Raw genomic sequence first — 23,440 nt, 5'->3', positions numbered from 1 at the left:
CTAGGAGGACAGCAGTCATCTCCCTGACACTGATGTGCTGTTTCTACAGGGCAGGGGTCCAGCACTGTTGTACCCTGTAGGATTGCTCCTCATCCTAGGTCTGATGCATCTGTGTGCATAGACTGGGAAGTGGGAAGAAGTTGAAAAAGAATTCCCTGGTTGTTGGAAACCTGCTGAATCCACCACTTCAGCTCTAATTTTAGACAGGGCAGAAGGGGGATGAGTTTGTCTAGAGGCTGTTGGCTCTGGGACCAAACAGTCTTTAAGTATCATTGGAATTTCCTCATGTGCATCCTTGCTAGTGGGAGCATGGGAATGGCGGTAGCCATGAGGCCTATAATGTGGAAAAACTGTCTTGCAGTTAGATGTGATTCTGTCAACAGACTTAGAAAATGGAAGGAGATGGACTGTACCTTGTTAGGAGGTAAGAAGGATCTCATTAGATCTGTTCTGATTCTGCAAACTAGGAAAACCTTGTCTTGTTGTGAGAGGACAGAGGGTTTTTGAGGGTGAGAGTGAAACCCAGGTTGTTTAGAAGGGACATGGTGAACTGGAGATTTGCCCGAAGGGTGGACTGTGATTCTGCCAAAATGAGAAAGTCGTCCAAGTAAGGGTAGAGTTGAATTCCCTTGGTTCTGCAATGGGCGATGGCTGGGGCCAAGCACTTTGTAAAAACTCTGGGTGCCGTAGACAGGCTAAAAGGAAATGCAGTAAATTGAAAATGAGAAGAGGGCCCAGAGAAGTGCAGGAACCTCCTGTGGGAAGGTTTGACTGTTATGTGCAGGTATGCATCCTTTAGGTCCAGGATAACCATGAAAGCTTCAGGTGGAAGGAGGGGTAAAAGAGCTTGAAGGGAGAGCATATCTTGAAGGACAGAACCTGTATGGACAGGTTTAGGTAAGACAGGTCCAAGATAGGTCTCCAGGGGCCATCCTACTTTTGGGTCTAAGAAGAGACTGGAGTAGAAGTCTCGTTCCTCCTGACCTGAGGGAACTGGTTCTATTGTTCCTTGGGAGAGTAGTTCCTGCAGGAATTGGAGGAAGTAGAGGGAGGTGATATTTGGGAGGGAAAGGAATTTTTATTGGTGTAGATTTCTCTTTCCAGAAAAGAAAGTATCCTTTTTGGATGATGGAAAGAACCCACCAATCTGTAGTGATGGTTCTACAAAAAGGGAGGCATTGGGTAAGGCGGGTGGACAGAGGCACTTGGGCAAGGCAGTCACACAGAGGAGGGTCCCCCTCTATGGTTGAGGGGGTTTGGGATAACGTTGTCTCCGAGATCCCCTACATGGTCTGGCAGTAGTGGGGCGAGATGTGCAAGTGGCCCTTCTAACAAAGGATGTTTTGGCTGGGAAGTTCCTGTAATATCTGGGCACTGGAGACACCAGCAAGTGCTTAATATCCTGCAGTGTTTTTTTCTTGCAAGTTTTTAAATAGTTCTGCAGCATTTGTGCCAAATAAAAGGTTGTTATCCAAAGGAGCATCCATGATCTTGCCTTTAAAGTCATCTGGCAGAGGTTGTAGCCTGAGCCAGGAGTATCTGCGTAAGGTGGACGCAGTGGAGGCAGATCTGGCAACTGCTTCTGCAGCGGATAGTGTCTCTGGTTACTTGGGTGGCCAGTGACAATTTGGAGGAAATGTCAGATTTGGCTGGACAGTCCGGGGTGGTGGCCAACAAGGTGGAGGCCTGACAGACTAGGTCTAGGGCATACTTCACCATGTGGGTTTGGTAGTTTATAGCCCTGAAAGCCAGGGTAGAGAAGGTGTATACCTTTTTCCCCATACCTGTCCAAGGTTTTGCTGTCTTTATTGGATGGCAGTAGGGAAGCAGAAGGCAATTGCCTTGATTGTCTGACTGGGAATACTGCAATAACAGCTGGGTGGTCCAAATGTGTTTGAGGAACTTGTAGTCATCAGGGACTTTGTAAAACATATCCGGCCTATTAGGGGCAGGAGAGAGTCTGGGTTTTTGGAAACCAAAGTGAAGGTATTCAAGAAAGCTGGGAGTACTGGAGGGATGGGTGAAGGGGAGTCAAGCTGTAAAAGCTCAAAGTATCTTTTCTGGGTTTCAGATACTAAAGAAGTATCCCACTTGAAATACTCTTTCATTTTTGAGATTTTCTCCCCAAATGATAAGTCCTCAGGTGGCGAGTCCCCTTCAATAGAGTCCTCTTCAGGTAAGTAAAAGTCTATGGGAGAGGCAATCTGTGAAACATAGGAGTCAGATTCTTCAGAGGAGGAATAAGACTGTTCAGGGTCTTCCAGTGTAACTGTTTGATGAGTAGAAGCTAAAGGCAGGGAGGAGGCAGAAGCTGGCCTAGGACTCAGTATAGGGATGCTGGTGGGAGTAGGGCCTGTAGGCCTAAGAGCCATAAAGGCCTGCATCAAGGAAGAAGTGAAGGACTCCCAGTCTGGGGCTGCTGGAGGTGTCGGGCTCAAGTATTTAGTTTTCTGCTTTCTTTTAGAAGGAGTGCATCTGGGTGGGTAAGGAAACAGAGACCTGTGCCGGTGTAGGAGAGGTCTCAGTTGGCCAGTCCAGTGATGGTTCCCCCTTGACGTCAGTTATGATCGATGTCTGAGTCTACTCCGCTGATGTGCTGTCCGTGGGTACTGACATGGGGTCTTCTAGAGGAGCCGTTGGAACCAGAGTAATCGGGTGTCCCTCGGCCCCTAGAACAGTAGGCGGCAGGACATCCGAAGGTGGAGCGGCATCTGGAGAAGGCCTGCAAACCTTGGCTGCCTTCTGCAGTTGTTCAGCTTGGGCGGCCAACTCTGGATCCATCCTACGCGCGAGACGTTTAAGCCTTTCATTTTCTAGAAATAGATTTAACGCGGACAGATGGCTGCGTAAGGTCTTGGGTACGAACGATTGGCAAATAGAGCAGGCCTTTTGGTCATGCTCATTATCTAAGCAAAAGACACAGCAGTTGTGGGAGTCTGTGCAGAATCTGGTGCCTGCAACTACATTTACTCTTTCTCCAACAGCGGCTACAGGAAAAACAACTACAACAACCAAGCTAAAGCTTAAGAACGTACGAAAAGACAAAACCCCCAATGAGGTACGTATCTTTAGATGTCTTCAGACATAGGAGCAAAGCGGTCGAAGTAATCGTCGCCTGCAGCTGAAAAGTTCCGAGGTCTGTGTGTGCTGATGTCACATTTATACTCTAAGGTTTACGGCCCCATTTCTGACATCCCACGCACCTATGGCAGCCAGGCTTAAGGTTTTGTATAATAGCTGACGTCGGGTCGCCTGAGGACTGGAAATCTCACAGTATGAATATTGCAACATGGGACTATGACATCCCACTTTATCCAGTTCAGGGTCAAGCTTATTTGGCACTCAGCAGTAGTGAGACAAGTGAAAGTAATGCAGGCTGGGATACTACTCTAATGAAGAACAAGTAAGCAATCAGTCATACTGCATGCACAGCTATTGGCAATTTGAGGGATCTATAGTTCACCTACTCTGTGATGCAGAAGAAACAAAAACACAGCAAAAACCAACAAAGACAAAAATATAAAAAATAAATAAGAAATCAGGAACTCATTATTCTTTCTTTAGAAGTAGCAAGTCTGACCCCCTGTTTGCAGAACTCAAATACATAGGAAGAAAGCAGTTGAAACAGTAAATAAAATGGTGCAAGATCTGTGTCAAAAAATTAGCAAGATTAGAGAAAATGTGTGTGTACTTCAGTAAAGAAGAGGGGAATAGGTTACATTTCTCAAATGAAACAGTAACATGCTCCATCATGCAATTAGAAATAACACATTCAGAAAAAAATAAAAGCAACTTAAGATCAAAACAATTAACAGTTCTAAATAGAGGGGTGGGGGGGTTGATGCACAGGACAACTTTTTTTTTTTAAATCATTATTAAATTATCACCAAAACACAGGCAATGTTCTGCTACAACAAAAGCCTTTTTAATCCATACTCCCTAAATATTTAATCTTATAATGTCCCCATCAATATAAGCATTGCTTTACCAATTCAAGTAAGTGTGGGTACACAACTTACTTTTTTAGCCTTTGTTTTATCTTCATTAGTTTTATATCCTGAAAAGACTAGGAAACCGTGTCAAAATGTTCCACAACAATGAGCGGTCTTTTTCTGGCTTGATCAGGTACAAAACATTTTTTTCCCATTTACATACAAAAAGAAAAGATCTGGGATAATGTAATTATCAGTCCAACATTACATAAAATTGCTGAATTCCTGCCTTCCCTTAAACCTCACTCATCCTCATGAACATTATTCTGCAAGTATTGCTCCCACAACTTCCATTTATTTCTATGTAATTTGCTCTCTTTACTAAAGATCCCTCTTCGTTATTTTATCTCTTTTATAATGCTACATACTTCAAATATAGATGGTTTAGACTTTGATTTCCATTTTCTAGTAATTGCCTTTTGAGTAGCCAAAATAATTATACTTAACATGGCATTGCTATGTCTACGGAATTCAGATCTTGCATCCCAGCTCAAAAAATGTCACATCTGTAAGTTACACCTATTTGCTCACCCAAAATTTCTGATGGACTATTCTTTCTAGGGAATTTTTAAAACCTACCAAACTCATTACACTCCCAAAACACATGCTCCCAATTACCTCTTTCTTTCCCATTACACCTTCAATATTTGCCATCTTATGGAGGAAAAATGTTAAGTCTGCTTGGGTACAAAAATCCCCATGCAAGCACTTCCAAGCAAAGATTCTAAACCTTTTAGACATTGTTGCACACGTATGACTCATACACATCCTCCCATTGTTCTCATGTAAACTACTTTTGCAGCATCTCTTCTGAATCTTTTTTGACCTCCTCTGATTGATCCTTAAAGTTATCATGCAATATTTTATGCCCTACTAATTATCCATGTTAGATATATATTTACACACTTATAATAGTGGCATTACAGTTATCTTTTGATCCTGACACACCAGACGGTAGACCTATGTTAGAAATCAGTAAGCATCAGCAATGGTTAAAACAGTTTACAGAAATATGTGACTACAGTGCAAGAGAGCAAGCTTTCCACCTATGGAAAAAGGTCCCAATATTACCACCAGAAGAAAACCTTCCCTATGGAACAAAAGTATTAGTAAAAATGTATCAGATGAAGGACCATGGGATAAGCAACTGGCAGGGACCTTTTGAAGTAGTGAAACAAATAGGTCCATTGGTGTACAAAATAAAAGGTAAAACAGTTTTAGTGCATAGAAATCATATGAGAATAATCAAAAGCAGTAAAGAGACTGTCATAATAGTGACATGCATGTACTTTCTTTTCAGAAAAATGAAAATGAAGTTGCCTAAAGTGCACTTATCTGGAATACAGAAAAGCAAAAGGCAGACAACAGCATATGTAAATAATGTAAATATCGTTGGTTTTATAAAAGTTATGTTTTTACCATAACGTTACATGTGTGTTGTCCATCTTGTCCTTTATTCTCACTTGTGGGTCAGATCTGATGTGTCAGATAAGTCTCTGCCAATATTCCAACTTGAGGTCCTCAGCAAAGCTTGTGGGCTCCAATCTTTAGCTATAATGCCTTCCCCTAGTTACCTCAGATCTTGTTTGCCCCCACCAGTGCTTAAAGAAGGGTTACATGGTGACAATTTGTAGATGCATAGAAATATGCATATACCTGCTCCCATGAAATTAAAAACAGACCGAAAGAGAATATTCTCTGAGGCTATATAGCCCTGCTGTAATCCGGTTTTGTTAACTAGTCTACCAGGAGTTTAGGGAGGGTTGTGAGAATAAAGGAGGAGATGAACAACACACATGGAACGTTATGGTAAGAACATAACTTCTTTATGTGATGCTGTCAAGCTCACCTTTATTCTTACTTGTGGGACCACATCCCACGCAACTGAACTCGTGTGGCTCAAGGGAGAATATTTCACAGAACCAAAGGATGCTCTACTCCTGGAGGCCAATGAGTAATAAAAATGTGAGGACTTGCCCACGTAGCTGCTGCACAGATATTATCCAATGGTAAAGCAGCAGATGTGGCCAGAGATCTAGCAGAATGAGCTTTAGCACCATTTGGAAGGGCTTTGTTTTTAGAATTGTAAATATGGGATATGCATGATGAAAGTCATCTGGATAATCTGGCTTTTGAAATTGGATAACCTTTCCTTCTATCAGAATATGAGAAAGAAGTTGGTCAGATTTCCTGAATCCTTAAGTTCTGTCTAAATAAAAACTTAATTGCCTATGAACATCTAGGAGGTGCAAAGAATACTTGCCTTTATTTTGAAAGTTGGAAAAGAAAACTGGAAGGTCAATGGATTAGTTCAGGGTATTTTCTGCAACCACCTTGGGTAGAAAGGATGGAGTGGTGCGTAATGACACCCTATCTTTGTTAAAGATTACATAGTGGGGTTTTATGGACAAAGCTTTTAACTCAGATACCCTTCTGGCAGAAGTAATTGCCACCAAGAACAGAGTTTTCCATGAGAGATATTTCATATCACATGTGGCGGAGGGCTCAAATAGAGAAAATATAATATTGGACAAGATGAAATTTAGATCTCAAGGAGGTATTTGGATATTTAAAGTGAGGCCTTAGCATAACAGTGCCCTTCAAAAAGGCTTTGCAAAGTCCATGTGACATGATAGGGCAGTCATTTTCTCCTACATGAAAATTAGAGATTGCAGCTAATTGAACTTTCACTGAAGCTGGCGCTGCTCCATCACTGAAGCTCTCTGACAAAAAGTGAAGGATAGAATGCACTGATGCTGTAAAGGTATCTATGTTTTTATCGTTTGCCCATAGAACAAACTTTTTCATTTTTTTTTTTTTTTTACAAAGTTATAGAGTAAATGTTTTATGGGGTGATAAAATTATATGCTTGACTGGAGAGGAAAGGGATGGAAACTTGGCAATTAGGGGAACTGGAGCAGCCAAGCTGCCAATTTCAGGTTGTCTAGGTTGGGATGAACCATCCCCGATGGATGTGTCAGGAGGTTTGGAACTGGGTCCAGAATCAAGGGTTCGTCCCACAGATGAGGCTCAAGAAAGGGAAACCAGATTTGATGAGGCCAGTAGGGGAAAATTAGGATACTGGCCGTCTCCAACAAATTCACTTTCTGTAGGAGCTTTGGAATTAGAGGAATCATGGGAAAGGCATAAAGAAGTCCCGGGGGCCAATTGTGAACAAGTGCATCCCTTGGTGACTCCCTCACTGGAGGGATCAGGGTGAAGTAGATGAGGCATTTGGCACTGCTGGGTGATGCAAAAAGGTCACAGCAAGGCTGGCCCCATTTGGGAAATATCACTTCCCTGATCATCTGATTGAGGGACCACCTCTGTGCGGACATAGAATGGCTCTGCTCAATTTGTCCGCAATTACGCTGGATTTCCCAGGAAAAGTTACACATTATAATGTAACAAATTCAAAAGTAGTGTCAAGTCATAGTTTTACCACTAGTTTGTGGATCACCACTCTATCCGTACCAGTACTGGTTACCCCAGCTAGAGGGAAATTACATTGAGTTACAAAACAGAACTCAAAACTGAACATTGCACTAATACAGTTAAAGGACTGGTGTGTGGTCAGCACTCACACCAGTATATGAACCATATTTTTTAGAACATTCCATAAATCTATGTAAATGGACAATTTTACCTTCTAGTTTTGAAATGATCACAGAGATAGGCACACAGTTTGCATGTACTATAACAAAACAAAGGTTAGCATTTACTAAACTTCCTTTCATAGGTTGTTCTCAACAACCTTAGCCATTTAATATGGCATAACAACACATTGAACTCCAGAAAACAAGGCCGGAATGTCTCTGCAATGGAATCCACAGGCAATGTCAATGATTAATCTAGGGTTTTCACTATAATCACTATATACAGTCATAAATGAAAGTAAACGACTAACTGAACAGTTGCAAAAGGTTAGTAAAACAATTCTAAGTCATGAATAAAATTCTGTAATTGTACAAAATAAGCTAATCAAGTTAACATAAAAAACTGAAGCAAATACAGCCTGTAACTGGTGGGACATTTTTATACAATGGTCTTCAAAAGAAAAAAAATTGTTAGACTGGATTATACATCCAATTCTGGTAGTAATGGCTGTTGTTATTGTACTGACTATATGGAACAATGTTTTAACTTGCTGTATCAAAAACACTAAAGGTTTTGTTTCCTAATGTGTTCTCTGTAAATCATGATGAAAATTATGATCTGACCAAAGAATATATATCAATGTAAACTGTTTGGTGTTTTAAAACAAAAAGGGGGAACTGTTAGACATATACTTAGACACTTATAACAGTACATGTATGTTTCTGCGTGTTCATGTATATATATATATATATATATATATATATATATATATATATATATATATAGTAAAATATAGTTACTTAGATGCATGTAAATTTCTGTTTGTTAGCATGTATACATTAAAGGGTTAAACTTCTCAGCTAAAAAAAAAAAAAAAAAGTGGTAAATAAAAGACATCCAACTGCGTGTAATACTAACATTCTGTGCCTGGTACAAGCTTCAAGGAGAATTACAGATAAAGAAACAGGTGCAGGGAAGATCGGAGACAAATTTCCGAACAGGAATGACTCCCTAAAAGTTTGTCACACAATTCACCTGAAAACAGAACACAAAGTAGCCTATCAACAGACTGCATGGCATCAAACAAATTCCAACAGTATTAACATCAACAGACCATTTCATGGACAAGATGTGATTGGTACAAAAAATATATATAAACGACATTGAAAGTATATGATGTTAGATCTAATTTTTGTTAGATCTGGTACATGTAGGAACATGTTTGTTTTGAGATAACTGGAAAATGAAAGCCATCATTCATACATGCCTTGAAAAACTAAACTTGGTACATTAAAGCTGTAAACTGTCACAGTATCATAAGTGTCCGTTACCCAGACAAGTTATTTTATTAGTAACTGTGCAAAAGTTAATACAGTGCTGAAAATGTTTATAGTCTGCAAAGTTCAGTGCATTAATCAGACTTTGGTTTCAGCAAGCAGCACCATCATCATAAATAACTTTTCAATCCCTTTAACAGCAGCTTCAGTTCTAGAGTCAACTAAACCCCACCAGAGTAGCTCTCTCTCACTTAAGATTCCACTATCCCTTTCTCTTAGCCAATACTCTGGAATCGATCCCTGGTAAGGAACGCAGTCTCTGACCTGCAGTGCAAATATTTTGGCCTCATCCCACTCTACTACTGTTCCCTCTCTAGTTATTTGCGCCCAATACCTTGGTTCCTTTGCCAGTTTTCTCCAGTAAATTCCAGCCTTCTCTTAGCTATTTTCTGTACCATCTACTTGCAGTCATCCTTACTGGCAAAATGACCTTTCTTCATTCTCGTGTTGGCTTAGTTCTTGGAATACTTTCTGAATACAGTATTCAGCATGGTTGTTATTCTCCTTATGAATCTGCACCCAAAATCCCACTCTTTTGTTGAACCCCCCCTCACTTCATTATCCCTTTCATTTTGCATTTTAACATTTTCTTGTGTTACATATATGAGCCTTAACTGTGTACCTCTAAAATATCCCTTCAAATCAGGTAATCCTAAACCACCCTGTTCTTGTTGGAAGGATTAACTTTCCCACTTAACTGCTGCATTCTTCTCCACCCAGCTACATTGCTTCCACTCTTACTGTCCACAACTTCTCTTGTTGATAAAAATATGCCTGGCCTGTATATAAAATTACAGGGACTAAACACTCAATTCATGTGCAGGTACATAACTTATGGTTATAGCCTTTGTTTTATCTTCACTAGTTTTAAATCTTGAAAAAGACTTTAAACTGTCTCAGAATGTTCCACAACACTTAGCTGTCTTTTTCTGGATTTACCAGGTTCAAAATAAAATCTGCAGAAAAGCTTGCTTTTCTTGATTACCATACCAATTACATCCTTGCATTTGAGTCCCTTCTTTTCTTTACCAATGGTTCTAAATATAAAGCAAACAACAAAGGTGAAGAAGAGGACACCCCTGCCTGGTTTCTTCTGCTCAAACTCCTAGCTTACTCTGTTAAATGCTTTCTCTGCATTAAGACCTGCCAACAGATATTTTCTTACATTCTGCTTCCTTCTAGGTCATTGTTGCTCTATTAATACTGTCAAATGTTTGTCGTCCTCCTCCACAAAACCACAGTGATCCATATCTAATCAATTTTGGCAACACATTTGCCATTCTTTTAGCCAGCATACACAAACACTTTAAATCAAGGTTTAAAATTGAAATGGGTCTGTAGGAAGTTGGGTCTGATGGGTCCTTACTATCCTTGGAAAATACAGCCATCACAGCTTTCAACCAAGATGTTGATGCTTCCCCTTTTAAAATACTGTTAAAGTCTTCCAGATCCTCATCACTGTATTCCCTCCTAACTTCCAAACTTCAACAGGAACACTACCTGTGCCTAGAAACTTTCCTTAAAATTGATTATACATCAGTGTTTCTAATGCATCCTTGCCTATCTTAACTGTTAGTTGTTGAGCCTTATCTGTCTCTAACCTTGACATAATTAAGTCTTCCATAAATATTTCCATTTGCACTCTTTCTTGATTTCCACTTCTCTGTTTTATACAAATGTTCATAAAAGTTGCAAAATATCTCAACTGCCTCTAAAGCATCTCTGGTTATTTCGTGTGATATGTTCAAGTCTGGCAACAACCCTTTCTACTGTCTAAGTTGTTGTGGTAAAAGTTTTTCTGCTCTACAGTTGTATCCAAAATAGTTGCATAATGGCAATCTTTCAAAACTTAACCATATTATCCACATGCTCCCCTTATTTTCTCTTTAGCACTCTGCATTTGTGCTGCTTTTATTATGAGATTCCCCTTAATCTGAAATACTTTATCTATGTCAGCCCCTCTAAGTAATTAATATTACTTCTTAACCATATCTCTCAGTCTTTTATTTCTATCCTCTTTTAAATTCCATTTTTATTTTTACCACTCACTAGCTGTAACTTCTGAAGATATTTCTAGTTTCCTCAATAACCCTCAACTTCTACTACCCACTCCTTCCATTCTTCTCTTAATGTGTAGGGGAAGTACCAGGGTCTCATTTTTACTTCATTCCCCCTGCATTTTTATTTTAGTTTTTATGGCTGCATGACCTACAATAGTTATTGTATGTGTGCTGAAGCTTTCAAATTAAATGTAAATGCTCCTGTGAAATACAATAATCTAGTCCAGTTATTGTACCATGGGGAACAATATGTAAATTCTGTCCGAGTTCCCTACTACTGAATTCACATCTTACCTACCAAATGGTTTCCATACATTTCGTTAGAAATCTGATCTCTTTTGCTATTTTTTCCTTCTAGTTCCCTCTGATACAGCCTCACTATTGCAAATAATGTTCTAGTCCCCACCTATAAGTAATATTCCCATCTGATTATTTCTCCTAATTTTTTATTTAAGCTCCATAACAGTTTTTGATGGAATATATACGCCAGTGGAACCCTCCTCTCTTGCCAACAGCCCCCTTACTACCACAAGTCTACCATTATTGTTTTTTTTCCCTCTTCTATCACTACTGGAGCCACTCTAACAATTAGTATAATTACTCCATTACCTTTTGTCCCTGACATTCTGCTGAATATCCATTCTGAAACAATTTCTTTGTCAAATTCATACTTTCTTTCAAATGGGTTTCCTGCAGCATTGCTATTTACACTCTGCATTTCTTTAACATAATTCAGTGCTCTTTCCTTTTTTGTCTACACCTGAAGGGCCATTTACATAATATAGATAGTGTAGCCATTACAATGAAATGCTACTGTTCTCACTTACTATACATGGAAGTTTTTTGAATGTGTATTTCCAACTTGGATTACATGCACACACTATTTGGCAGGCTGAGCTTTTGTACAGTTGTTTCTCATCTCCATTTGAACTTACTTCACATTTCTCAAGATATTTTGTTTTAATGAAAACCATCAAACAAAAAAAAAAACAAAATACAATTTCAAAACACACTCATCCCGTTAATTTAGAACAAACTCAAAATAATGTTTAACCCTGCAGATAGGAGCAACTGCCCCAAACTGACAGCTGCACCCACAGGCATCACCAAACCTAAAATTAATGTTATGCAGGCTATGACCTGTACTTCCACATGCACTGATTGCTGCCTGTTCTTTTCTTATCTCTATTCTCCTCCAAGATGTGAAAAAAAACAGCTTACATGCTTTCAGAAAACATTAACTTTTACTCCTAAGAAAAAGGCACTGGCTATCTTTAAATAAAACAAAAATATACACTGTTCTATTTAAGGCGCGCTCTCATTCACTTCCTATCATTTCAAACTTTATATTTCACTGAACCGCTTGTCACTGTACATTTACATTTTGCATTTCCCTCAGCAAAGAACGCTCAGGACTCTCAAGACTAATTGCTTGCACCTGCAGACAGCTTGGCTCCATAGAAAACTACTCTAATGAATCTTTGTAAATTTCACTCATAACAGGATGCACAGCTGCTTTTAGCTGCATATGTCATAACTGACTGAACATTTGATAATGGAAAAAAATAAGCTAATGCTTTAGCAATTGTAAGAAACTTTGCATTTTTATGACTTTCATCAGTTGTCTTATTTTTAAAGCCTAATTGCTTACTTACAAAACACTTTTTGATACCTTAAGCCAAAGGCATTATTTCACTCTTGCAAAAATATAAAATATCTTAATTCCACATACAACACAATCAGTGCATTTTATATCCCACCAGCCCAAAATCACAGCATATGGACATTAAACTTGTTTTTATCCAGCATGTGTCTTGCTATTCTGTAAAGCCTATACTTCTTACAATTAAAAAAGTACTTGTGTACTTTAATATTTTTAACATTTCTTAATTAAAAAAGTACTTGCGTACTATACTTTTAACACATACCACATCCACTGAAAGAACTCCCCACAGTTAATAGACCCCTAACTACACACTACAGAAAACCTATTATATATATATATATATATATATATATATATATTACATGCCATTTACATAATGAAATGTTTTATGCAAATACTAATAAAAATAGTTTTACTTACAGTTACCCCCCCCCCCCTTTTTAGTGTTGTTCTAACCATTAATGACAAAGTAGGGTATGTGCTATACAGTCCACCCACAAATTTAAGAGTCAACAAAACACAGCCATGTCTTCTTTCTAAGCCATGTTTTCCCAGTGTGATTGATACCTCAAAGTCTTCCTTTTATTCACTTATTTCGGTGTTGCTGGTCTTTTTCCTCTTCATTTCCATTTCCCAAAAAAAGTCTCTAGTTTAAGTCCAAAGTACTCCTGATTCTTCTAGTCAATTCCATAGCTTTTTTCAGTCTCTCAAGCATTTTCCTTTGGAACACTGAAAAAGATTTCACTGGCAAAGTCTCTGCATGAGCCTGCCAGAAGAATGAGAAGCACTTCACTTATACTTGCTGGCTCACATTTTGTTAGATAAACTTTTTTGTTTTATTTACTTCCTCCTTAGTCTGTTCTGAACCAAAAAAAAGTAAGAAAAAACAACACTGAAGGCAGCTGGACACAGCAGCTTGAATCTCGCAACTGCTTCTCAAAATTCCCTGAATGCTGAGATTTTATTCACTGTACACCAGGCAGAGGAGAAGAAATCATTTTCTACAAACACTCTACTGTCTCCAACTTTTAATACTTTGCCCTTCTGCCATAGTTCTGACAGGATCAACTCTTTTTGCTGGCATGATTGCATCTTTACTAATATAGATCTTGGCTACTTATGGTCAGGTGCAGTATACATTTGATGTGCACTTTCAAACAAATCTTAATGTGGAACACTAGTTCAGTTGCTCGTTTGTGCTTTCATAAGATCTGTTCCTTCCAGTTTCTCTGTTACAGCAAAAAAAAAAATCTCTTCCTGCACACATTTAACTCACTATTTTTTTGTAACAGCTTTTGTTGAGAAGCCTTATACGCAACCAGCTTTTTCTTCTTTTCAATGTCTGATTTTTGCAGTTTTTCCACTCTGAAGTGATATATTTCTCCAATTCAGTTTTTTTTAATCACTGCTTAGTACAGATGATTTACTGTTTCCTCTAAATTACTGGAAGCTATCTCTCGAGCCAAAGCTGAAGCTTGAAGTGCTTATTCCAAAACAGCTGTAAGAATCCTTCTCAGACAGGGTGTTTTTATTTCATATTTCCCACAGGTTCATAAGTTTGTACTAGACTATCGCCCACCAGGGTCTTTATAAGCCTAGTCTTGCAATCCAACCTATTTCTGTCCTTGAGTACACGGGATGCCTTTATATTGGCAGGGGTATGTTGATTTGGGATAAGGTAACTTAGTGTCAGGCCTCTTTTGATATTTCTTCTTTGCCAACATCCAGGCAGTGTAGATAATAGCAAGTAATGGAATTTTACCCCGAAAACAGTATCAATGGTACTCATTTTTCTCAGTTTCTGTTTTCACACTGGAAGAGCTGACGTTAAACTTCTTAATCAGTGTGTAGCTATCTTGAAAGTCCTATAAAACAATCCTCTTGAGAAAGCTGACAGGTTAAATCAGTGAAATAAAGAATGCATATGAAAGACAGGACAACTGTAACAGAGTGATGACAGACTGTGTGTTAAAAATGATCAGCAGCTTAACCAATACTTACATAGGACAGACATTTAATGGGTCAGTTTTTCACCTGCAAGTTAACTCTATATTGATCTATCCTCAGATCTGTAGCATTAACTCAGAAGACAACTCCATACCTTTATATTAGTAGACACAGATGCAAACTCAAAATAAACACTGTGTAGCAGAACATCTATTTCAATAATACATTATCAACATCAGCAGGTCAATACATGAACATTCAAATCTAACCTTGGGCCAAAAAGAGAATGCAAATGCTCTTTCATGTAGCATATGAGCAACTGAAGGATCACCATCTTCCAAGAAAAAGCCATCACGAGTTTCATCACGTGCAGTGCTCAGGGAGGCATTGCTTTCTTCATCAAAATTTTTGACACAAGAAGCTGCACCTGATTAAAAAAAAGGGGGGGGGGGCACATTAGAAAATAAATGTACTTAACTAAAAAATCTGCTTCTGATGTTACTACGGCTATGAAATACAATGAATGCATTAAAATAGTTAATCTGTAGTATTTTCTCATGCAAATTCAGGTGAACTCCCAATGATACCATATGTGGTTCCAAGTCGAGGGATGCAGCCTCATCTCTCCTTTCAGGTACGCATTTGGTTAAACCTGCATTCTGGACACTTGCAAGAACTAGGACACCAGGGTACATTTCCCAACCTCAAAATATTTCTCGGTCAGTACTGTGCAACTGGCTTGAACAGCATCCCAATTAAGAATAGTACATAGACTAGCTTAGCCACCAAATGCCTTACTTAAATTGATGCAATGTGTTTGGTGGCATGATCAGCCGATCCCAATCATTCTACTGCAAAACTTGAGCACTGTAGTGTTCTGTGAAATTGTAGCAAGCAGTTTACTACAGTTTTTCTTTTTTTAAACTAAAACCTGAGCATTGTAGGCAGGGTATAAACTGTAGCAACTGTTTGCTACATATGTGGCAAGCTATTTGTTACAGTTTAAAAGATGTTTTTTTAAATAAAATATGTTGGAGGGTTGAGGAGAGGGCACAAACGGGATCTGAATAGCTAAAACAGAAGGGAAAGGGGCACATGTGCATCTGGCCATCTGGTTGGTGTGCCAGTAGAAGGAAAGTTGATTTTTTTTTTTACTCTTCAATGAAAGAGATGGGGGAGGGGTGAAGATCTAACTGTAATAAGTCAATTACTTACAAATGCAGTGATCAGCTTATTACAGTGAAGTGCCTTTCTCCGTTTAATTTTTTGCTCTTCAGTTGAAGAGCTGAGGAAATGAGGTACTGGTTCATAGCACTGGACAAGGGTGCTGGTTAAACCAGCTATATTTCTCACCTCAACTCGCAGCTCAGATGGAAAATATAAGATAATCACAACTACCACACAGAGTCTCGGACTCCACTTGGTTTACTTTGGTAAACGTTTTAACAATTTCCCAGCCAAATTTAAACTCATTCCAGAAAAATGTCCTTAAAACTCCCGTAAAATTCACTTAATCAATAAATGGAAAAGCCTCAGTGGTACACAATTTCAATTGTTGTATTCCCCTCAACGACTTGTGCCTAACTTAGTTCTATTTTCTCAGTATCATAGCTATGTTAACACTATCCGCTCTAATTTTCACCCAAAAGTACCTTTGTAGTCATGTCCTAAGGCTTTTTCCAGAAATTACATTTTCTCCATGAAATGTTGTTGGTATATGTGAACCCTCTTATACACCTGATGGTTTAATCATCCACACAGTCAATTATAAATGCCATCATAGCTTCTTGCTGCTTCCCTGCAGACTAACTGATCTGGTACAGGCACGAAAACTAAAAATGTTCTCTTTTACAATACTACAAACTACTGACACATACTAATACACTACTTAATACATCTCCTATGTCACAAGCTGTTTTATGTCTTAACATGTATTAGTTTACACAAAATTAAGGCATTTTTTGAAATATCCTATTCAGTGTTTAGATTAATACTGTTTCTGATGGAAATTACTGAATGTTGAAGCTTTTCTCCCTAGACCTCTTCTGGAAATGGATTATTATGGACTTTTTCTGTTAGCAAATGAAAATGCCTTCATCCAGCACAGATGTGGTAGGAACTTAACCAAAAGTATAGATGCTCAATCACGTTACCTTCACTGTCATCACTGCGATTCCCTGCCTGCAGGTTGCCCATGGTCAGACCAACTTCTAAATCTGTACTTTCCCACAGAGGCCTTAGCCAACTCCCTCCCACTCAGACATCAAAACATAAACAGAACTTATCTCAGGAGTACCTGACTAACCCTAAAGCTGTACTGAAAAACTGGGAATGGGACTAAAAATAAAGCTGCTTAAGCTGCTGTCCACACGTTAGGCTAGCTTCAAGTTATAATTTTTGTGAGATACCCCCTTCTCTGACCACTGTACCCATCACTTCCAGTTACACATACAATTTACACCCAAGAGTTACCATCTGGGCATTAGAGACTTTACATTTTTGACTGTAAGCCCTACAGTCCCCTGTGCATGCCCATGAATTTCAAAAAGGTTTTCGTGCAACTGGTACACACATTACATTCTTGCTTCCACATGATGTGAACTGGCCATGCCTCCCACCATGTGATCCTGGGTCTCCACCCAGGGATTTAACTATGAACAGTGTACCTAGGCACATGCTCTCCATTTGTACAGTGGTAAGTATGCTGCCCTTCATTTAATTCAATTTGGTGACTGGTACTAAGCACTAAGCCTTCAGGACAAATTTCAATCTTACAAAAACACAAGAATACAAGATAATACATGTCACTGAATTGCTGAATGTACGAAAATAAGATGGTGCGTTTCTAATGTGCTGTTCGTTATCTGAGTGGAATAAATTTTATGCTTAACCAGAGGTGTTCGTACACTTATTGGAGTGTCTGACAGGGAATTACTGGATGTCACTGAATTGCACAAGAGTAACACAAGCGACAAAAAACATTCCTCTCCTACCTCATGCCACCTTTAACAGGTGACGGAGCCACTAATCAAACAAAGGTCATCTGGGACACAGTCATGACTTTGTGACTTCATGCTAACAGATCCATCTACCTTCCAGAAAGATTTGTTAACTGAACTACATTAAAGAATTTTAAAAATGTCTGTTACATCTGACTCTACCATTACTGAAAACTGAGGACACACACACTTTTGAGCACACTGTCTGCAAGGGAAGTCCTCCTGTCATTAGCTCATCATTAGCTTCCTGTTAAGCAAGCCCTTCCCAAGAATACACACTTACATTATTCTATATTGAGCGCACACACTATTTTGAATACCCTGCCTGCAGGGAATTCCTTTTGTCAGTAGCCCTTCATTAGTTTCCTGTCAAGCAGGCCTTTCACCAGAATATCTACAAATCAGTGAAGGAGCATACTTAAGGGAAGCACACATCTAAGCATCCTCATTTTTCTCCTGCAAAGATAAAACCCACAGTTGGACATAGGAAACAGAAGGCTAACAAAAGACTGACACCTGAGAAATGCAGGGGTAAGATCTGCTACCCGAGATGTCTCGAATATCCATTATTATAGTACAATTCTATCTAACAATCAATTTCCTTAAAGACCATCTCAACAAATAGGTCCCATGTTTTCTCCAAATGAATCCCTAGAAATTTAGAAAAATGGCAAATACGATTTAAGCCTTCAAATCATGCAGAACTATCTTGGCAATGCCTGATGTGTCTTAACTGCCCAGGCAACAATTCTTCTTCTTCTTTCAGCTTTTTCCCTGTTAGGGACTGCCACAGCGGATCATCTGTCCGCTCATGATTGGCAGAGGAGTTTTACGGTGTTGAGTTGCCAGCCCGGCATCTAACCTTCCACAGAAGGCACACACATGCACACACACACACACCTAGGGCCAATTTAGAGTGTCCAATCCACCTACTGCATGTCTTTGGGATGTGGGAGGAAACCGGAGCACCCGGAGGAAACCCATGCGACCACCGGGAGGACATGCAGACTCCACACAGAAGGCACCCCAGCCGAGAATCGAACCGGAGAACCTCTTGATGTGAGGCGGCAATGCTAACTGCTGCACCACTGTGGCCACTGCCCAGGCAACAATAAATTCATAAAAATAATAGGCTTTGATCAGGAAACTGCAGTGCAGACATTCAGAACAAAAAACCCAATGAAAAAAAATACAAAACTGGATATCCTTCGAAGTCCAGTAAAGTTTGACTTGGCCAGCACAGAACTTGCAGACCTTCTTAAAAAGGATCAACTGACAAAACAAGCAAGTACATGTGATCTACTTAGTAATGGCTAAATTAGTCTCACTAGGGCCAAAGTAAACAGTTGTTTGGAATGATGCAAAGAATCTGTGCACACCAGGTGATGTTTCTGGATTTCCCTCAGTTGGTTCTAAAAGGGAAACAGAAGCTAATAAGAAATCATAACATGAACGTCACCTCGAGACAGGCTTTGAGCTTTCATTACAACTATTCAGAATATAGGAATCCCATAGGGTGTAGGGTAGTTAATTAATTTCATAGCTATTAGAAGTCATCCCCATCTGAAAAAAAATGCTTGCCTCTATTCCTTTTTGGCAACCATAAAAAGGCAGTATACAATTCAATTGAACCTGGTTTTACCTCATCACTGAAGATTAGTCAGTCATTTTTGTCAAAATTTCAGAGAAAGGTGGAGGGAAGCGATAACAATAGATGTCCTACTGATCACTGTCGTAAGTTGTTACACAACTGAGATATAGCCTTCCGTAGATCACTGTTGCAGCCTTCCAATACTTGTGGGTAATTCTCAAAGCTAACAGTTGAGGAAGGTAGGATTAAGGACTGGGACAGATCAAACAAAGGTGGTCCTAGAGCTGTAAAAATGTGTCTACTCTATGATGCTTAGTGAAGTGTGTACAGAGGTCCAGATGGCAGCTTCAAGGAAAGATCAGGAATTAACGCCCTTGAAGAAGGCACCAGAAGGAGACTGCACTAGTGGGGTGAGCCATCACTCGAGTTGGCAAGGTCTTCCTGTGGAAGGTATAAACACAGAAGGAGATGAATTTGGAAAACTAGTTGGAGACCGTCTGTTTGGAAACATGGTTTCCCCAACTTACCTTCTTGGAAGGAAACAGAGCTGGTCAGTCTTTCTAAATGGTATATTTTTTCCAGGTAGAATCTTAGCTGCCTATGTATATTCAAGAAGTGAATAATCCTTTCATCTCTATTTTGTGGATTAGAGAAAAAAAGAAAATGGACAGAGTGGTTCAGAGACAGCTCATTTACCACTATGGGCATAAAGGAAGGGTTAGCACTTAAAGTCTATCGTTAAGGTGGGGTTGTCATAAAGGCTTGCAACTCAAACTCTTCGGGCAGAGTTAAGAGCGACCAACAGAATTGTTTTTCCAAGTACAGAATTTTAGTGACGGTGCAAGTTCAAAAGGTGGCAAAGTAATTTTTTCCAGGAAAAAAGTTCATATCCCAGGGAGGAATGATGGCCTTTCTAGTAGGGTTCAGGTGAAGGATGCCCCTTAAAAATTGTTTGACCACAAAGTTTGGGAAGCAACAATGGATTTAAAGGCAGGTAACCAGAGACCACAGAAAAGTGTGTTTTGATGGAAGTTTACACCAGATCACTTTTAAGTAACTCACACTTATGACAGAATAGTACGTATATCTGTATGATGGGGGTCCTCATTCTTCATGTGACACCATATGGAAAAATGTTTCCAAATGGACATGCAAGATTTCCTAGTGGTAACTTTTTTTGCCTTCTGGAGAACCTCAAGCATGCCCCAAAGTTTTTCCTGGACTTTGAGAATATATCCTGCCACTAATGTTTCAAAAGGTATGCAGGGGAGCACATCATCACAATTGTGCGGACATCAAGAGAAGAATTTCTGAAAATACTAAAGAGTTAGAGCCCTAGCAGAATGACTTCTGGTACATTTGGTACGGTTTTGTTACATTAATCATAATAGAAGGCAATACAGTCTGAAGTCACCTAGAAATGACAATCACACACTTTCTAACCAGCTCTGCTTTAAGAAAAGCAGGCAAAAAACTGATAACTTACAATATCTTTAGTTCTGTCGGGATAAAAGTTTAGCTTATGATGTACGGACAATGCAACAAACATTCCACACTATTACAGCACTGCAGAAAAATACTTGCACTTTAATTGCTCAGTTAAGGTAAATTTTAGTGGCTATTTTTGGTTTGAAAGAATGGTTAGCACATAAACACACAATCTTTATGAAATATAACCTACAGATGTTTAAAAAAAAAAGACTGCAGTAGTAAAACACTTCTGGCATATATAATGTCTGTTTAACAAATTTTCCAAGACAATAATTTAACATTAGCTTTTGTTGCTGGTTCAGAGGGCGTGTCAGCTTCTCCAACACAAAGTTCAGATTTCAAAGGGAAACTAATTACTTTGAGAAGTGGTCTCAGGATGAATGCTTAAACAAACTTTTAAAGCAAGCAAGGGAGACTGAACAATTGTTAAAAAGGCATTAAAGACATGGAGTGTTTCGCCTTCGGCCTCCGCTGAAAATTGACTTGTTCCAAGTTGGACTTTCTTGGTAAACAAATATTAAATAAATCAAGACATACATTGATACTGGAATAGCTAGAAGACGACTCAACTGTATCTGTGAAAAATTGTGACTGTTGGGATTAGGCAACTTGAAAGATCTAACCTAATAAGAGCCTCAAATCAAAGAATTTTTACAACTGAATAAAACAGCTTAATAAATAAATGAAAATAAACCTGGAGCACCTTTCACTGCTTTCAGGGATGCACCTATAAGATCTGGAGAGGGGTAGGTATGGTGCATTAGGAAAGCTAAAGGACAAGTTTCTGAGCATGCCAGAGTCTTAAAAGTGCTAAGTAAATTACTGCTTGTGGCACTTCAGTCCAAGTGATGTAAACAGAAGTAGTAATATGAGGTACTTTATACAGACACTTTACGTGCAAATAAATGTATAGCAGATCTCGGTAACATTTACACAAAACACAATTGAGCACAATATGATTATGTGTAGCATTATAAAATTGTAACCATAAGAATGTGCAACTCCCAGTGGGACAAGGGGGTAAGATGCTTTTCTGTTACACTGACCATTTATTAAAGTTTACTGTTATATGCAGCACCCTATACTACTGTACTACTGGAAAGGGCCTCTGCAAAAGACAGTCATAACAGAGTACATTCCAGAGCCATACATGGTCACCCCTGGGAGGCAAAGGATCACCTACATCACAGCAGTAACATCTCATTTTGGCCACAGCAAACTCCTGACTTAGTAAAGTTCTGGCCAGTAAGTTTGTGGCAGCTTCTTAATATCTTTTAGTTTTTTGCTCGTGTTCTCAAGTTGCTCAAGTCTCATTCTTGCTAATTCAACTAGTCAATCTATTATCCAGAAGTTAAAGCCTGATTGCTCATTTGTTTCTGCTTAAGCTAAGGGTCAAGAGGCCAGAGTGGATGTCATCAGTCTTGGGAAATTAATGTTACTATTCTTAAGGCCCATAACCAATCCAACTGTGCATGCCTGATATGTCCCAAGGGACGGTGAGGGCTGGTAGAGTGCTGTAGAAAAATTCATAAATTCATCCAAGATCTTGCAGGGATGCTTTACCAAACAACTCTTCGATCTGCAACAAATCTATTTATGAGTGACTATCTTGCATTGGCTTATCTGCTTTTTCTTTTTCTGGTATTGAGAGGAGTCCTTAGGGAAGCAAGCCCTGTAACCCTCTTTTACAAACTGTCATTTTTTCCAGGGTCACAGATATTAGTCTTTTAGCTTTATTGAACTTTTTTCAACTACCCAGGTCACACTTCTTCCTTCTTGATTCTCCATATCCACCAGCAAGATCTTCAAAGTGTCAAGGGGAACTCTTTTTCTGTGCCCAGTCTTCACTTACAAACTTCTTAACAGCCAGGGAAATCTCACTTTTAAAAACCTCCCACCCTTCAAATGTTATGGGACTGGTTCGGTTAAATATTTGAATCAAATGGAGAATGATACTTCTGCCCACCTGGTTAAATGCCTTTTAAGTAATAAAGGAAACTGCCAGTGTTTCTCCAATGGGAATTCCCCAGAATCCAAAATGGTCTGAAACACAGGCATAGAAGGTTTCTACTTTCTTTTTCAAGTATGCATACTCATGTGAGATACATCCCCTATCTAGCCAACCAGCAATGCCAGTCATTGCAGAGACATGGGTTGAATGTCTTGATGCATCCGTCTCAACCCAAGGCTTTTTAAATAACTTCTGACATATTTGCATCTAGAGACATCCTGTGGAGTTATAATATTCCAGTCCCCCCCAAACACACACATATACATACATACGGGGTCCACTTCACGTGACAAAGCTCAAAATACTGAAATTCATTTGACTGAGTCCACAATCCCAAAAGTTCAAAATACTGAAAACTCATTTGACTGACTTTCAGAATACTGAAAGCTTACAATGCTGAATTGCAAAATACCAAATGTTAAGCCACAGACATGACCTGTGTTTCCCTTCACCTGTGAATTGCTTAACATAAAAAATGCACAGATCCGTGAATATCAAACATTTCATGACAAATAACTTTAACATTCACAAAATCTAGGTTCACAATACCAAATAAACCACGCAAATATCGCCAACAATTCATCTCACCAAATGAAAACTATAAAAGAATAAAATGCACACTTACACCACCAATGACCAACTCTTTCGAAAATGAAAAACTAATTACTTACCTTATTAACAGACACTGGACGATATAAAATGAAATTAGGTGGGGAACTACGCCACCCATACCCCCCAAACTATATAGA

The 23,440-nt window shown here is 39.1% G+C and overlaps 1 protein-coding gene across 1 annotated transcript in view; it reads right to left on the bottom strand.

Annotated features, from left to right (window-relative positions):
• The window catches only part of CHD7 (chromodomain helicase DNA binding protein 7), a 2,781,650-nt gene that overhangs the window by 121,673 nt on the left and 2,636,537 nt on the right, over nucleotides 1-23,440 (bottom strand). Inside the window, exon 38 of the mRNA XM_044065875.1 lies at nucleotides 14,869-15,026. Coding sequence (XP_043921810.1) covers nucleotides 14,869-15,026 — 158 coding nt within the window. The remainder of the gene's footprint in view (nucleotides 1-14,868; nucleotides 15,027-23,440) is intronic.

The sequence above is a fragment of the Protopterus annectens genome, chromosome 3.part0 (genome assembly GCF_019279795.1).
Source record: "Protopterus annectens isolate FY-2018-M chromosome 3.part0, PAN1.0, whole genome shotgun sequence".
NCBI lineage: Eukaryota > Metazoa > Chordata > Ceratodontiformes > Protopteridae > Protopterus > Protopterus annectens.
Note: the sequence above shows the minus strand (reverse complement) of the source record. Positions and strands in the feature narration are given on the sequence as shown.